The 18,062-nt window shown below is 40.0% G+C and overlaps 1 protein-coding gene across 1 annotated transcript in view; it reads right to left on the bottom strand.

Annotated features, from left to right (window-relative positions):
- Positions 1-18,062, bottom strand: part of LOC102388353 (protein diaphanous homolog 3) — a 435,025-nt gene that overhangs the window by 379,057 nt on the left and 37,906 nt on the right. Inside the window, exons 4-7 of the mRNA XM_006026725.3 lie at positions 13,333-13,407; positions 13,129-13,198; positions 7,709-7,845; positions 5,734-5,839 (exon numbers count right to left, since the gene is read on the bottom strand). Of these exons, the coding sequence (XP_006026787.1) occupies positions 5,734-5,839; positions 7,709-7,845; positions 13,129-13,198; positions 13,333-13,407 (388 nt within the window). The remainder of the gene's footprint in view (positions 1-5,733; positions 5,840-7,708; positions 7,846-13,128; positions 13,199-13,332; positions 13,408-18,062) is intronic.

The following is an 18,062-nucleotide window of genomic DNA, read 5'->3' as shown; positions in this document are numbered from 1 at the left end:
TTTACTAGGTTTGAGCTACTTTATAGAAGGTCTACCCAACTTGTGGACCATTGGCTAAATGAACCTGAAGCCCTCAGGCTCCCACATGGCTGCTGCAACCCCACCACTCCCGCTGCTGCATAAATGCTCACACAAAACCACAAACTGCCTGTGATAGCAGATGTTTGCTGTACACCCCCACACATTTCCCCCACCCCCTCAGTTTTTGCAGCTCAGTGGGTGCATGAAGAAGCATGGAGAACATATGGTCAGACAGATGACAGCGATCCCCACCATCTAGCACAATACCATGCCATGGAGGAATGGACCCTCCTAGAGCAGCTGCTGGAGGTGGCAGTGCAGCAACAACTCATCCATGACTGGCAGGTAAGATCCAAAATCGCAAGTGGCAGTGGGAAGGAGGTGGCTGGCACTGGTCCAGTCACAGCTCAGGCAACTGCAAGCTGGCAAACTTGCAGCAGCAAAGAAGGATGGAGGGCACCAGGGGCTCACATGGCATACAGTCCACATGGCATGATATGCAATCAAACAACCAGAAGTCAAACAGTCTTGTTTACAGTAAGAGTACAACCTTATCAGTTCTATTTCTAAAAACTGCTTTTAACAATTCCAGGAGCAAGAACCATTTTTTTCCCATTATTATGAAGAGCAAATAGACCAGCCCCATTATACTGAAAACCCTTTTAATAAATCTCTATTCTGGTCCTATGGGTGTTAGTTATGAGATTGTGTGTTAATAATCAGAAAAGTAACTAAGCAGTTAAAATACTTTATATGAAGAATGCTCTCTCATTTATTTTATTATTTCAGCTATGGTACCACACTTAACGTGTGCCACACTATAAAACTTAAATGTGAAAGTGCCCATCTAACTATTTAAATAATGCTGCTGTGACTGTCATAGCTACCTGTGGGGGACTAAATAGATGAAAACCAGCCTACTTGTATGTGATACTTTGGAGAAAAGAATAAAACATGATGGCAGGGACTTCTCTTATTGAAGACTGGAAATACATAAGTTAGGGCAGACTTATGAGGTTACACACTGGGAGTGTAACCTCATAACAGTACCACAGTTGGATCAAAATTTCCAGGAACGTAAAGCACTGGCTCATTTTAACCCTGTTTTTTTGGCTTCCCGTGTTCAATTAAAAGGTAGTAGCAAATAAAGTTATTTAAAATTATTCGTCATTTTTTCTTAGACTGGGCCACTGACTAAGTCTATCTGAACAGAGTTCTAGAGAAAATCTAGTTATAAGATTAGAGTCAAGTAAACAGAATTATTTTTCTTGTATTGAATTACTACTCGGGTATTCATGATACTACTCAAGTACGTAAAGACTCAGTTATTCAAACAATAACCACTGAAAATGGGATTCCATTTTAAGCAACCCATAATTCTAAAAGTAACTATTATCCACAACTTTGTTACATTTGAAAATAAAGAGTTTATATATTATATACAACATACGATTGTTCTCTCTCGCCACAGAAGGCAGAATACGAGTGGATTTAAACATTGAAGTAGATTTCAATTAAATCAGGAAAAACTGACTAACTAAAAAACAATAAGACGATAAAAAAGCTGCTTAGGGATGTCATCAAATCTCTCACTAGATTTTTCAAGAAACTAAACAGGATGTCTGGGATGATTTAGGAATAGTACATCCTGTATCTGTGCTTAGGATTGGACTACATCAGTGGCTCTTTGATACAGCAAACGAGGATGTTGATCAGTTCTCAGTTCATGTGCATTGGAATTGGAATTGTTGGGATGTAGCTGCTAAAAGTATGCATCTACCAAACAGAAACCTTTGTTAAAAAAGACAGAAAATAAAAAAAAAAACATTCCATTATGGCACCAAAAGCACATCCCTGGCACATGTGGCATTTGTCTGCAAAATCACAAGTTCCTGCACCTAAGCAGAGACATCTTAGAGCTTCCCAAAGGAAAGGCTACTAACATTTAACGAAAGGAAAACAACATTCTTGAACAGCTTCCTTCTGAGAAATGGTGCATCTGTTTTGAATGAAGCTATCCAGGAAGGTTCAGGCTGAAGCAGATGCCTGGTAAGGAAAATATCATCCCACACTGTTGAAGTCTGACAATGTTAAGCAATAAAAAAAACAAGGCATAATGGAAAGTGCCAGGCAAGTGGCAGTGTTACCAGCCATTTTTTTCCCTTTTCTTCCTTTTGCAATCATTACTGTCTGATTCCTCTTATTCAAAGCATGAAAATGAGTAGCCACAGTAATTAACGTGATCCCTGAATATATACAGTATGGAATACCAATGAGGAATAGGAAGGGGTATTATCTATGCTTGGCATTAGTGAGACCATTATGAAATATTGCATTTAGTGCCTAAACTTCAAAAGATAAAATTGAAAATCTGGAATATTCAGGAGAAAGCTACAGGAAGAACATAAAAAAAATGCCTTACAGGGAAAGACTTCAGAAGTTCAGTCTACATATAGTATCACCCATTTTAAAATACAGAAAAGATCACTGACCTCTTCCATACTACTAATAATCCAGTATTAAACCCAAGCAGCCTGCTCAAGCTAAAACTTTCCAGTCCTTTAGAAAATAAATTACATGCTACTGGCTGAGGGCAGGAGACATCAAAATGTCACCAGTGCCTGGAGAGACTACACAAGAGCAGAAAACCAATTACATGAAATATGCCTAAATGATCCCCACACTGCAGGAGACTGCAAGGAATACAAAGAACCTTGTCAATCTGAAGAAAAATCTCTTTCCAAGCCCAAATCTGGCTAACACTAACATCTTCAAGCATATGAGTAGGATCTACCATCCAGGGTTTCCTCTACCCTAACAAAGCACTGATCAACATCGTCAGCTGTTGCTCATGCCTGACACAGAAACAGGAAAATGTATAGCAAAAAAAATGGCCAAATATGTATCAGAAAAAAGAATTCCAGATGACTAGCCGAAACCCTGATGTATAAGGTTAAAACCACTGCTACAAGGCAAATATCAAGTGTTATGAACCTCCTGAGGACAATACAAGTAATCCTAGTCTTCCTGAGGCTCACTCTGAGAGAAAAAAAAGGCTTGTCATGTCTAGATTCCTAGACCAGAAAAGCTCCTCACAGTCATCCTTTATGACCATTGGTCTGCACAACTAGCTATAGTATTTCTCCAGTAGACCTGATCTTAACTACCCCAAACAATGGCAAGTCCACAACATCCCAGGATAAACTATTTAATGTTTAATAACCATCTGATTTTAAAGTTACTATGAGATCTTTTTATTCCATGTGAAAATACATATAAACACAGTTATCAGGTCACCTTTCACATCTCTTCTTAATGACCTAATTCAGTTGAGCTCCTTTAACCTTGCATTGTAAGGCTTTTCCCTCCAACCCCTAATAAGGTTTATAGCCCTCCTCAGAACCACAAGGTTAGGACGTGCATTCAGGGTCATCTAGTCCAACCTGCTACACAAATTCAGTATCCTCTACTTTAGTATACTAATCTCTGATGAGATCCTCTCCAGCCTCTTCTTGAAAATCTCCAATGAAGCAGGATCCCACAACTTTCTTAAGCAGATTGTTTTTGAGAATGTGGACAGAAACAGGGCCTTCCTTTTTCAGCCTGGCTCACTGCCTCACTCCTCCCACACTCCTGGAGCTGGTGGGAGGGACTAAAAGGAATCATGGCTCTGGTCACTAGCATTCAAGTCCAGGAGGAGCAGCCACAGCTGCAGGGGCCATGCTCACTCTCTCAGTTAGACTGGGGACAGTTGGCAGAAAGAGTGGGCTAAGGTAGGGTCCTGCCCTGCTGCCATCATATAGCACAAGCCTCTGCAACTGCCTTGATCAGTGTGACCCCCCACCTTCTCCTGCCAGTTACAGGGGTCTAAGGAGTCTACAACTGCCAGTTACAGGGGACTAAAGAGTCACCCACAAGCTCCCTAGTATGCTCTGCCAAGCAGTTCCTGCCACCACTAAGCACCACGTACTAATGTCAGCCACAATAACATGGGTGCCTTGTCTACTGCTGCTCACCCTGCCACTCCATGAGACCCTTTTAAAAGTGCTATAGAGTGAGAGAACTCATTTACTGTAAAAAAGTAAATGAGTTAAGTGGGCTGCTGCTGTTACATTTTGAAGTTATAGAGGAATGCCTCGAGTCTAAATTGGTATAGAACCACTGCTCTAAGTATACCCTGTTCACATAACTCCCTTTAAAACAGCAGGAGCCACAAATGGGTTTCAGGGGGTCTATGCCTGAGGGACAAGGAGGAGGGAGAGTGGTGCTCAGGCACTAGCTGCTTCCAGGAGTGGCGGGGGGTCTTGAGCCAGGCACTCTTTGTGCTGGGCTTCTGCTGGCTGAGTCCAGCACTGCGTAGGCTCCAGACACAGGCAATGCACTGTACAGTGCTGTTGGCACAGCAGCCCAGCAAGCTCGAGTACACCTTCTCATGGGATGCCGCCTACTGTGGCACCATGCTCTACTCCTGCCTGGAAGCCATCTGTGACCTGCTGTTCCTATAGCTCCTCACAGGTAAATCTATTAGGGGGTGAGCAAGGGTGAAGCAGGGAGGGCAGGAAGGGAGGGCATGGGCAACGGTATGGGGCTTCAACCTGGCCTGACAGGAACTGCCTCCAAGGCCCAATAGGTGGGAACTGGCAGAGGAAGGCCAAGTGGGGCAATGAAACACGTTGCTGCCACCAGGACCCCCGCACCAGCCACACCTCCAGCAGCGCAATGTAACAGACCAGGGGGGCTGCATTGCCTTCACCTCCTCCCAGTGGGGGGGGTGACAGTACAGGCAGCCTGAGGGGAATGACCCCTGCCTCACTGCACCCCTCCCCCTGCCCCACACACTGTGGGACTGGAGGTAGGGGGCAGGGCTCAAGTACAAAAAGGTTGAGAAACATTGCTCTAAAGCATCCAGAGCTGCTTTAAAGAAATTAGAAACAGAAATTAGATTCTTAATGAAAAAATTAAATGCATGTGATACTATGGTTCATGTTATAAAGGAAAACAGAACCATGGGCTCATAATAAGACCTGCAAGCCTTAAAATCTATTGCTCTGTAGTAATTGTCCCCTGCCATTCAGAGTCACTATACCTTGTTTATGACAAACACGTATTTCAAATATTTAAGAGTAACTACTTAATTATACAAAAACACATAAGTTAATGTTTACCTCCTCTACTATCATTATTTTTAGGACATTCAGAACGTACTATAATGACAAATGATGATGCTCCAGTAAAGTTGCATGTTCTGTTCAAGCAGTTTATAAATGAGTACACATTTTTTTTCAGCTCATTATCCTAAACTTGCAATTTTAAAGCCAAACAGATATCAGTGTTAGATTATTTGCTTATCCAAGCTTGCTACTAACAAAAGTTCTTTCTTTTTATTTTTTTTAATAGCAGTTTTGTTTCTAATTCCTTAGCCTTAATATGGTTTCATAAATTAATGGCTAAGATTCACACAGGGGAGTTTGAGTACAAAATGTGTTATGTATGTATTTTACACTCATTTAAGGTAAATGGAAAAATCAACATGAACATAAATTAAGCATCTGAGACATGCATCTGTTAAAACTGGTTGTGCAATAAACCTTGCAACTGAGAAATTACTTCAATCTTACCTAATTTTGAAAGAGCCCCATTTTATTCTAAAGAATAATGCTTCATTCTTATTTTTGTTTGATGAAGAAATTCTCTGCATAAAAAAATACTTACTTGCAGCTGAACAGAGTTATCCCGGAGGCCTTCTACAATGGGACAGAATCTTTCAAGATGCTTTTCTTCTGCTGCTGTTGTTACAGCATCTAAAATTTTTTCGAGGCTACAGGAAGTTAACAGATAGTTCCATTTAAGAGACATGAATTATAAAGAAGTATTTTAGAGTTGCACAGCTAAAACAGGTTTTGAAAATTAAGTACTAGTATCAGAAATCAGACAGGCTGAGAGCCCTGGGGCTCTTTAGCCTGAAAAAGCGCAGGCTCAGGGGTCATCTGATGGCCACCTACAAGTGTATCAGGGGTGACCACCAGCATCTGGGGGAACGTTTGTTCACCAGAGCGCCCCAAGGGATGACGAGGTCGAATGGTCACAAACTATTTCAAGATCGTTTCAGGCTGGACATAAGGAAGAACTTCTTTACAGTCCGAGCCCCCAAGGTCTGGAACAGCCTGCCACCGGAGGTGGTTCAAGCGCCTTCATTGAACACCTTCAAGATGAAACTGGATGCTTATCTTGCTGGGATCCTATGACCCCAGCTGACTTCCTGCCCTTTGGGCGGGGGGCTGGACTCGATCTTCCGAGGTCCCTTCCAGCCCTGTTGTCTATGAAATCTATGAAATTTATGAAATTATGTTAATTATTTATTTATGAGTTCTTACTAATGAATGCTTTAAGTCAAAACTGGGCCTTTTTCTATTAACAGAACATAATTTCAACACAAAACAATCCTGAAAACAGTGCATGTCTCTGTTCTATATATCATAGAAAATCATAAGACCATAGGAAGTTAGGGTCTGAAGGGACCACAGGAGGTCATCTAGGCCAACTCCCTCAAAACAGAACTGCCCCCAACCAGATCATTCCAGCCAGGGCTTTGTCAAGCCAGGACTTAAAAACCTCCAAGGATGGAAGAGATTCCAACACCTCTCTAAGTAACCTGTTCCAGTGCTTCACCACCCTTCAAGAAAAAAAGTTCTTCCTAAGGTCCAATCTAAACCTCCCTTGCTGCAACTTGAAACCACTGTTCCTTGTTTTGTCATCTGCCACCACTGAAAACAGTCTATCTCCATCCTCTTTTGAACCAGCCTTCATGTAGTTAAAGGCTTCTATCAAATCCCCCTTTAGTCTTCTCTTCACCAAACTAAATAAGCTCAGTTCCCTCAGCCTCTCTTCAGAAGTCATGTGCCCATTTTTGTTGCTGGACTCTCACCAACTTGTCCACATCTTGTGTGTAGTGGGAGGCCCAAAACTGAACACAGTACTCCAGATGTAGCTTCACCACTGCAGAATAGAGGGGAATAATTACTTCCCACAATCTGCTGGCAACACTGCTACTAATGCAGCCCAGTATGCAACAAGGGCACACTGTTGACTCATACTCAGCTTATTGTCCACTGTAACCCCCAGGTCCTTTTCTGCAGAGCTGCTGCTTAGCCAGATGGTCCTCAGCCTGTACCGGTGTAAGACAAGATTCTTTTGGCCTAATTGCAGGACTTTTCAACAAAGACAAGTGAACTTCGTGAGATTCCTTTTGGCCCAATTCTCCAATTTGTCTACGTCACTCTGAATCCTAGCCCTACCCTCCAGTGTATCTACTACTCCCTGAAGCTTGGTGTCATGTGTGAACTTGCTTAGGGTGCATGCCTTACCACAACATGTAAAGAAAAAAAACCCAAGGAAATTTTAACTTAGTTTTGGCAACATTTAAGCATTATTACTGCATATCTGCCAGATATAAAAAAAAATACATTATAACTGTTATTTAAACAAACATGGTAAATTTTTGGAAGGTTTTTAAAAACAGGAAAAGTGATGAAAATATTTACTTTTGCTCTAAGTATTAAAATCATAAATTACAACTACCCAAAAACTAAAGGTTTTGACTTTAGTTATACTTAGACAAAAATCTACACACAATTTTAGCTTGTAAATGAGAACGCTATGTTACTAATTCCAATTAAATATCACTTACATGTTTTCCTCTCCAACAATACATATTGCAGATAAGAGTTTAACAATATCAGTCATCATGTTAGTTTGCTTGGGGTCAATTGCTTTGGTCAGCAATGACAGACTCCTTTCTTCTCCCATAATTCTTTCCAGTCCATACTAAAGAAATAATAAATGATAGTCCAGTTAAATCACATAATCAAATAAAATTTCAATCTGCTGGCAGATGGAAAATGTGGATAAAAATCAGCTATTAGTATAAGGGAATAGGTACCATGTGGCAACTTCCATCTGTAAACTCTACTTTTGGAAACAGACATTTAAAGAAAAGACAAATCAGCTAACGGGGCTCCCAGCCACAGGGTATACCTAGCCACATGTTCAATTAATGGCATCAGAGGAACCAACAACAAAATTATTATACATTTTTTGTGGAATAAGTTTGTGGCTTCTTCCTCATTTTATGACACCATTCATTCATTTATTTAATGTGGGGGCAGGTTACAGCTTAAAACATGATTAACTGATTAATCACGTCTTAAGTGCATTGTATGCCAGGACCCAAGACTCACATTCCTGTTTACTTTTACTAATAGGATGCTAGAGCTTTTCTTCTCCAGGTAAATCAAATTCTATTACATAGATAATAGATTAAGAATCAAAATAAAAGGTCTTGAATACAGCATATTTAATTATAACACTTATGATTCAGTAACTTGTCAATTTACCAGATGTTAATAAAAATATCAAACTGAAGCTAAGATTGTATAGATGTTTTAGAACTGCACAACCCATCACAAGCCATCATTAAAGTTTGTGGGATTAAAGGGGAAGTCAAAATATATTCAATGTAGTGGCTCACCATGACTTGAAAGAGACTCATCAGTGAGGGGGACTGCGCTTAATGGGCCCTACCATATGTCTTATTCAGATGAGCTGCACTAATCTATTTTTGTGATAGCCCACATTGGGCAAACATGCTGATGGCAACCTATGTGTTTCGCAGTCATGCACAGTGTTGGCTGCATTTAATCAGCTTCATAGCTGGTTTCCACTGCTGAGCACATGCTGCTTCTGACAGCAGTTCAATGACAGACAATGTATTGTGTGATTTCCTTGTATGTGATAAGACAAAGGGCTTTTTTCGCCACGCCTCATCTTGTATTTAAGTAAATATGGTATATGAAGAACTACTTATTGAAAAGAATCAACAACCTTGCTATTGCTTCTGCAAGAGTCAGGGACATAATCTTGTATGACAGTGACCAGGAAGTGTGGCATCCTAAGAGACAGTCTGGGTGAAGCAGCAAGTGCCAGGAACTTCCTTGTGCCACACTTCTCAGACACACTATGTTCCCAGGAAGGCTTACTTTCTCTCAACTATCAGCTGTGACTCAGAAAAAAAGATTTTTTTTCCAGAGTTCTGCCTTCCAAAAAATAAGATGGATGTTTTATTAGGGAGAGGGGAAGAGGGCAGTGTTGTATGCAAGGAAATACAACATGTGCCTATCAAGAAAAAAAATGTACACACGTGTATAATGTGTTGAACGTTTCACACAATTTTAATATTTACAAGAGATGAAGAAATCACTGAGTGAGTGGTTAACAGGTGTCATTTTCCACAGTGGTATGTGCACATTGGCAATAACAGAGGATTTTGAGGAGATAAAGGGGAAAAAAAGAATTCCCTTTCCCCCCCTCAAAGAACAACGATTGGGATGTGCTATGCCCTTGGGCAAACCACCAAGGGAGGTAAGAGACTACTGATAAGACTCCCTGTTGGCAATGAAAATTCTGTTTCCTATTAAGTCTACTGTAGAACAGATGCATTAGAAAGTAACATGAGAGCATCAGGAACAGAGACAGCTGCCAAGGACACAATTTAAATTATTTTCAATCACTTATCCATACTAATTGTTACCAATCTCCATGCAAATTGTTGCATGTAGCTTGGACAAAACTGGTCAAAGATGCAGATATTTGTATCTTACAATAATCTCTCTTATACTAGTGCTTCCTGTGGTCAGAGTCTGAACAATTAAATTCTGCTGACTAAGTGACATCCTTGTGAAGAATAGCTGAAGTAATTAAAAACAGTAGTATAGTAGAGCTCAGATTATTCGCATTGAAGCAGATTTTAACCCACTTAATTCACAGTAGATTTCAAAATTAAGGACAGGCCACTTGACTATGACTTCCACTTCAAAGGGCACTGCTTTCCTGATCAACTGATGCTCAAAAAGCATCGGTCTTGGGGAAGCTCTTTGAGAAAATTACCCAGGAGCACATCTGCAAGGGACCAGCAGGAGAGATCATGCTTAGGAGCAACCAACATAGGTTCAGTCGAGGCAGGTCCTCTCAGACCAACCTGGTGGCCTTCTATGACCAGGTCACAAAATCCTTAGACACAAGTGTCGCAGTGGACACAGTCTTTCTGGACTTTAGAAAGGCCTTCGACACTGTCTCTCACCCCATTCTCATTAAAAAATTAGGCGACTGTGGTATTGATGCCTACACAGTCAGATGGATCGGAAATTGGCTGGAGAGCTGCACCCAGAGAGTGGTGGTGGACAGGTCTTTTTCGACCTGGAGGGATGTGGGCAGTGGGGTCCCCCAGGGCTCAGTCCTCGGGCCCACACTGTTCAACATCTTCATCAGCGACTTGGACGAGGGGGTGAAAAGCACCTTGTTCAAATTCGCAGATGACATAAGATGTGGAGAGAAGGGGGCATGCTGGAGGAGAGGGACAGCTGCAACTAGATCTGGACAGGTTACAGGGGTGGGCGAACGAGAACAGGATGGGTTTCAATACTGACAAGTGCAAGGTAATGCACCTGGGAAGGAAGAACCAGCAGTATATCTACAGGCTAGGGAAATCCCTTCTCATCAGCAGAGGCAGAAAAGGATCTTGTAGTCATTATTGATTCCAAAATGAGCATGGGCTGCCAATGTGGGGACGAGGTCAGGAAGGCTAACCGCACCTTGTCATGCATCCGCAGATGCATCATGAGTAGGTCCAAGGAGGTGATCCTCCCCGTCTATGTGACACTGGTCAGGCCGCAATTGGAGTACTGTGTCCAGTTCTGGGTGCCGCACTTCAGGAGGGATGTGGACAGCATCGAGAGGGGCCAGAGGAGGGCCACTCATATGATCAGGGGGCAACAAGGCAGACCCTACAAGCAGAGGCTACGGGACCTGAACCTGTTCAGCCTCCACAAGAGAAGGCTGAGAGGGGATCTGGTGGCCATCTACAAACTGGTCAGGGGGGACCAGCAGTTTATGGGAGAGTCCTTGTTCCCCCGAGCACTACCGACAGTAACAAGGAATAACGGCCATAAGTTGACAGAGTAGATTCAGGGCGGCTAGGATTCAGGGCGGCTCCTACCCTGGGGGTCTTCCAAAGAGGCTAGATAATCACCTAGCCGGGGTCGTTTGACCCCAGCATTCTTTCCTGCCCATGGCAGGGGATAGGACTTGATGATCTGCTTAGGTCCCTTCCGACCCTATCAACTACAAAACTACGAAACTGTTCCATATAGCTGATCAGAGAAGCGTCTTTGAAATAAAAACTGCAAACAAACATCTACAGCATCTCAGTGATTGTTACAGATGTTTGCTGTCACTTGGTAAACTCCCAGTTATGTAATAACCCTTCAATTTCAGATGTGAATAAAGGAACCTAACCCTTCAAAGTATCCAGGTTCTTCTGTATTCAACCCTACACAGATATGTCACAGGACTGAAAAATCAGCATGATGAAGCATAGAGATGTAATGATTAAATTTTTGAGAATAGCGCTTACACTTATGCAAATATTTCCCCATACAGTTTTATCCATCTTCATAGCTAAAAACAAGATGCATTTAGGTGTATCTTTTATATATCTGTAAATGTCATGTTGTTCAATAAGATATGTTTTAAGTTTCAGAGTTGGCATAATTAACAAATCACCAGTTGGTGCTACCACCTGGTTTCCTTTCCATAACATAGTGCATAAAGAAGTAGAGCTGGAAAGGACCTCCAGAGGTCAACCAGTCCAACCTCCTGCCCGAGGCAGAATTATCCCTATCCATGTCATCCTATACAAATCTATTGTCTAACCTCTTTAGCAAAAATGCAGAGTCAACCCTGACACAAGACATAACACCCTAGCCTGACACAGGTAAAGCAGAGGGACCACAGCAGCCAACATTCTACTTCAGTAAAAGGTTGTTAACATATACTTAAGAGATCCCAGGAAGAATGCCACACCCCACTGATACAGATGAAGGCAACCCCCACCCCACTCCTCCACACAGCCCATACTAATCTGACCATGGGTTAAAATTCCTTCCTGACTCCAAATATGACTTTCAGTCTGACCCTGAGCAGTGGTGCAAGACCCTCTAGCCACAAACTTTTGGGTGCAAGTCCCAGCAGAAACACTAGCACACCCCAGTCAAAATCCCCAGCCTTGGCTGCAGCCAACATCCAATGCCTGAGGAAGGCTAAAAACCTGACAGGAGGGGTAGAGGGGTTGAGTTTCCTTCCAGCCCCGTGCAGCAATCAAAGCTCAGAAGAAGGGGTAACCATAGTAGGACACAGGCATAGGAGGAGACCTACATCACCCCAGAACAGTGGCTGTCCAACATCTTCCTAAACACTTCCAGTGATGGCAAGTCCACAACTTCCCTAGGCAGTCTATTCCACTGCCTCGCTGTTCTGGGAGCAAAGAAGTTTTCCTCATATCCAATCTAAATAATACTTTGCTGCAACCTTCAAGCCATTAGTCCACGTCCTCCTCTCTGCAGCAAGAAGAGATTTTCCCCCTTTATGGCATTCTTTCAAATATTTGAAGATTGCTATCTATCATCTCCCCTCTTGGAGACCTTTTCTGCAAGGTGAACCGTGCCTGCCTCCTTCAGACTTACCTCAATTTGACTTTGTTTCCGAGCTCTTTATCATTTTTGTTGCCCACCTCTGGACCCTCTCTTAACTGCCCCATGTTCTTTTTAAAATGTGGAGCCCAAAAACTGCAGATACTTGTTTGATAGGATGCCTAGTTTTGCTAAGCAAAAGTAAAACTGAAAAGTGGGCTTAAGAGAGAGTATTATCTAAAGCAGCTGGCTTAGGGCTCCTAATGCCTTCACTATACACCCTCCTCTTCTGTGAGGGTTAGGGGTAATCTTTCCTTAGCTACTAAAATAATATTTTCCAGGTTAAAAACTTGCCACTCAAGCAATAAGAAACACCAAACTTATTCAGTATGCCAAGTTGCCAAGATAAAATACCAAATGTAACTGAATTTTTTTTCTTTTACATATAAATAACACACATCAATTTCCTTTAGATACTATATTTAAAAGTAATTTACATAATTAAAGTAATTCCAGTTAAACCTTAGCAACCCAGTTATCTAAATCATAATATAACAAACTCAAATATAACCTTGAAATCACATACCTTATTATTCATGAAGGCCTTCAAACACTGTATGACCTTATGCTGACATCTCTTCACAACTTTGTCCTGACTGAATTGATACAAAAATTTCAGTTATTACCAATTAGGAATAGTAAAAAAAAAAAAAAAAAAAAAAAAAAAAAAAAAAAAAAAAAAAAAAAAAAAAAAAAAACCCTGACAATTTTAATTATAAAACATCCTTACTGTTTTGCTTCAACCAATCTTTCCAGTACATCTAGCAACAACCCAAGTCCTTCATGTCCAAAGTTTTCAACCCAGCTGGAAGGGAGAAAAAAAAATTAATTTTTTTTTTATTTTTTAGAAGGATATTTTACAAGCAGACAGTATAAAATAATCAAAGTTGAAGTACTCTTATTAGAAGATCTGAATCAAAATAAATAAACCCCAAACTTAGCTAAAATCCTCAGTAATTCTACTCACTCCATATTTTTGGGGGTCTAAAATGAAAGCTGATTAACCCAAGAATTTTAGTATGATACCTTCTTTGGAATTTGAAACCAGTCCATTTATCCTTTCAAAAACAAGTAAATAATTATAAAAAGATTTTACAAAGCTTCTATAAATCAGAATTTCAACAAACTATCATACATACACTGGTACATTATGTAAGTTGCACAGAACAGTCAACTTCTATCGATCATGGCAAGTTTTTTCATGTGACAACTTAATTAGCTGAACCCTGAATCCATACATATATTTCCGAGTGCCAGTTTAATAATTCGCTAAAGTGATGAGAGACCATTTCTTTCACAAGAAAAAGAATTAGAAGCACAATATTATAGTTAATACTTGAACCATGCAGCAGCAGTAGCAGCGGCTCCAGCCATGGCTCTGGAACCCAGCTGGAGTGGTTGCCCCTGCAACAGCTGCTGTGTGGCCAAGCAGAGGCTGGCATAACCATGTGTTCTGTGCCCCTATACATGGAAAATTATAACAAATTTATAAAAATTTCCCATGTCTAGAATCTATGTACTGATGGTGAAAGTCATATGAAATTTGAAGTCACCTTGGATTCAGGTAAACACAATATTCAAGCAGTTCATAATCGTTTTCCAAGTTTTACGGGTGGGGGTAGGGGAGGGAGAGGGAGAGGGAGAGAGGAGACAAATGAACCAGTACAAGTCATTGGTTAAGCAGCTAGTACCAATATTTGCTGGGATACTAAAGCATCATTTACAATATTCCTAATATAAATTACAAAAATTAAGAATACAGTTAAGTGTGTGTTAAACTCCATAAAAGGCTTTGGACAGCAAGTCACAAGGAGTATTTTCTTCAATCCAAGTTATTCAGCTCGTATACCTCAATAACTTCAAACGTAAGGAATTAATTGGGAACTGAAAAAGAAAGAAGGCTCATTTATCTCTTCTAATCTTCAAATAAAACATATGCATGTGAGAGGATAGGTTCTACTATTCCTAAATCCTAGAAGCACATGTTGAATTGAAGCCAACCAATTCAATTCACTTAATACTTCAAGTCACAAAAAGTTAAATTAAAATGCAAGTCATATTTAAGGGAGAAGTAAGTTTATCACAAGATCTACAATACTTAAAATAATTATTTTACAAAAATAATTTTAAAATGCTGTTTTTTCTGTACTAGCTTAATTCTAATTTCCCTTCAAATAGTTTGAAACAAATCAGTCCTTAGACATGGTCAAGTTAAAGAAAAGCCCCATTTATAATATATATGGGAAAGATAAGTGCATAATTCATTTAACTGCATAATACAATAGTACTTCCTATGGTTTTGTTTATTGCTAACATCATAACAAAGATCAGTATCTGCATAACTTCAGCTCACTGCATTTCAGCCCCATTGCCATCTTTTAATACTATCCTATTTAACTGAATAATTCTAGCATCAGGTAATTTTTTTTAAAGATAAGGAAAGATAATTTTTATAGTAAAAACCAATTATAATTTGAGCATAATGCACAAGATTTGACATCTTGGGCATTTGTCACACATTTCAATTGCTCATGAGACAGTAACAGGCATAAAGGATGCAAGTTATGAGCACTATTTATTAAACACCTAGAAAAGATTTCTATACAAAGCACTGCACTCTTGGAATCCAATTTCCAGAAGTGCTAGGCACCCACAACTTCAGTGAAAAATGAAATTAAGATGCAGGTGCTTGAAAGATCTGAAAGTTAGGATTTAACAATTTAATGCTTCCCAACAATGCACAAGGATAAAATATTCTGAACCAGTAAGTGTCACTAGATAGTTAAGTCATGTTGTCCAATCACTACCACCAGCACCACTATGAAGTACCTCATTTACCTGAATCCCAGGTTTTGAAATTTAAGATAACCTCTCAGTAACTAGATACTATACACAGAAAATTATATGTTGGTTTGTTTGACGGTCTTCCCCACAACTGCAACAGGGAAAACAGAGGCAGGGAAAACAGTCTGACACCTTGCTCCCAAACCGCCCCCGCCATTTTTCTGAGCTTTTAATGGTCTTGCTCATCACTCCAACATATAATCAACCTTGACCCTAAACATTGTTTTTGAACCATTATCTTTTATGGTTAGTTGCACAAGTTGTCTGCAAGTTCCATGAGACAAAAGTAAAAAGGCAAGCCAAGACATACCGCCCCCCACACAGCAGAATCAATATCCGAGAACTAATATACACCTTAATTCCAGCTGACAATGGAAGAAGCCTGGACAAGCTTCTCAGTAGTTATAACAGCTGTCTATGTGTTTCATGATTTTGTAAGCATACTGTAGTATTTCAAAAATGCATAGTTATTTCACACAGCTTTAATTACATTTGTATCAAATAAACCAATGTTTCTGATCTGTGGTACAGTGTGCCTGCCTTCAAACTCTGAAACTCTTTAGGTCAAATTAACAATAATAAATTAGCATAACAGCCCTTTGGCAACCTTTGGTACTACTCCAATAAAATGTCAATGGACTTACAAAAATGCTGCAAATTTTTCTTTTAAAAAATTACCAAAAATGTAGCCTGTGATTTTATTATTTAAATGCATGTTACTATAAAATAAATTATAATTACAGGACTTTAACTTTTTTAATATGCAGGTCTTCAAGTATAAACTACAATAAAAGGAATAGCCTCTCTCGCTCACAATCAGTCAATAAACAACACCAGGGAGAACACCACTAAATGACTAGACCTAAACATTATACCCAATTAAAATAAAAAGTTATATTTTCCTAATTATTAGCAGTTTCTTCACCTGAAGTCACACAAGTGTTTTCAGGTAGAGAGTTAAATGCATGGAAAATATGATAGCAGAAATTAGTTTTAGATGCAGGTAAAAACATGCAAGGCAGATTCAAATAACAATTTAAAATTAATGACCAGCTCAAGAACTATTTGCTAACCTTTGAAAAAACCCACAAGTATTCATAGAATCATAGAAATTAAGGGGTGAAAGGGACCTCAAAAGATCACTGAGTCCACCCCGCCCTGCTCTGGGCAGGAATACTGCTGAGATCAAATGATCCCAGCAACATGTCTGTCCAGTCTCCTTTACCTTCAGACTACGCCTGTTTATTTTCACACCTGATCACATTCCTAAGCCAAAATTGAGATGCTAAAACAGGGTTTTATTATGACAGTTGAAAGGTTAATTTTACCAATTTTTACAAAGTGAAGTTACTATGACCATTTTTTCAATTCACTAAATTGGAGACATCATGGATAACTCTAGAACAAAAAAAAGGGCTTGTCCATTTTATTTACAAAACCAGCAGAAAAATAATTAGCAATAAGTGTGCAGTTGCTGTGGGAATGTGTAGAAGTAATCAATGAGCTTAAAGCCCCTTTCTCTCCTCCAACAGAATCCACCAATTAAGAGGTTCACCAGAGAAAAAGGAACACTCAAGACCTTGAAATGCAGCTGAACAGAATCACTTTATATAACTAGCAATCAAACTTAAGGGGTTACTGAGTTCAACAAAGCACAAAACACACTTCTCCAATTATTTCCCATATCACCACTCCATAAGTAATCACCTCGCAATTCCAGACAAACAGAAATGAATAGCATCACATGCAACATCTTTTGCTTATACACCTTATCCACCTTTAATACTTATAGATAAATGGATTTATAATTCAACAAAAGGACTAGATTAAGCAACTGCTTAGGAATCTTCCTCCAAACTAACTAATCTTTAGCTATTTAACCAGAATCTATGTACACTAAAAATTTTGTTGTGATATTTTTTCTACGTTTTAAGCAACTTGGTTCAATATTTCAATTTTAATATAAATTTAGTATCTACACATTTTCCAATCATTAAGCAAAATGTGATTATACCATGCAGAGAAAAAAAAATCTAAGTCAAGCAAAATTGATTAGGTTAGCTCCAGGTCCTGACAAAACTTTATTAAAATGCACAGCTTATTGCAAAAAATACTATTCTTTCACCAGCAGTGGGGGGAAAAAAAAAGAAAGAAAATTGTCAACTGATCTATAGGTGATAATTCTTCAGGAAGTAAAATCAGCTACCATTATTTATTTTGTGCTTGTCAGTACAATTCACCACAAGCCTTTCAAAATAGGTTAAGCGTAAATAGCATTCACGGATGACAAGACTATAGTACATACAAATATTCTCTACTTTTGTTGCATAATTATGGTATGTTTCAAATGCTCTCATCAAGAAACTATCTTATTAAACTGAGTACACTAGTCTGAGGACCAACAAATTGAAGTCGAATTGTCAGGGCTGTCCCTAGGGGGGTGTGAATCGAGGAGACCGCCTCGGGCCCTGTGCTTCGGGGGGGCCCTGCAGAGCCGAGTGGAGCAGCCACGGTGAATCAGTGTGGTCGCCCACCATCCCCCTCCCCCCCACCGTCAATGCCGGTGGCAGCTTCTTCACATCCATGATGTATGGTATTGGGGTGAGGGTGGGGCCC

This window comes from Alligator sinensis, unplaced genomic scaffold (genome assembly GCF_000455745.1).
Source record: "Alligator sinensis unplaced genomic scaffold, ASM45574v1 scaffold80_1, whole genome shotgun sequence".
Classification (NCBI taxonomy): domain Eukaryota; kingdom Metazoa; phylum Chordata; order Crocodylia; family Alligatoridae; genus Alligator; species Alligator sinensis.
This window is presented reverse-complemented; position numbering and strand designations above follow the sequence as displayed.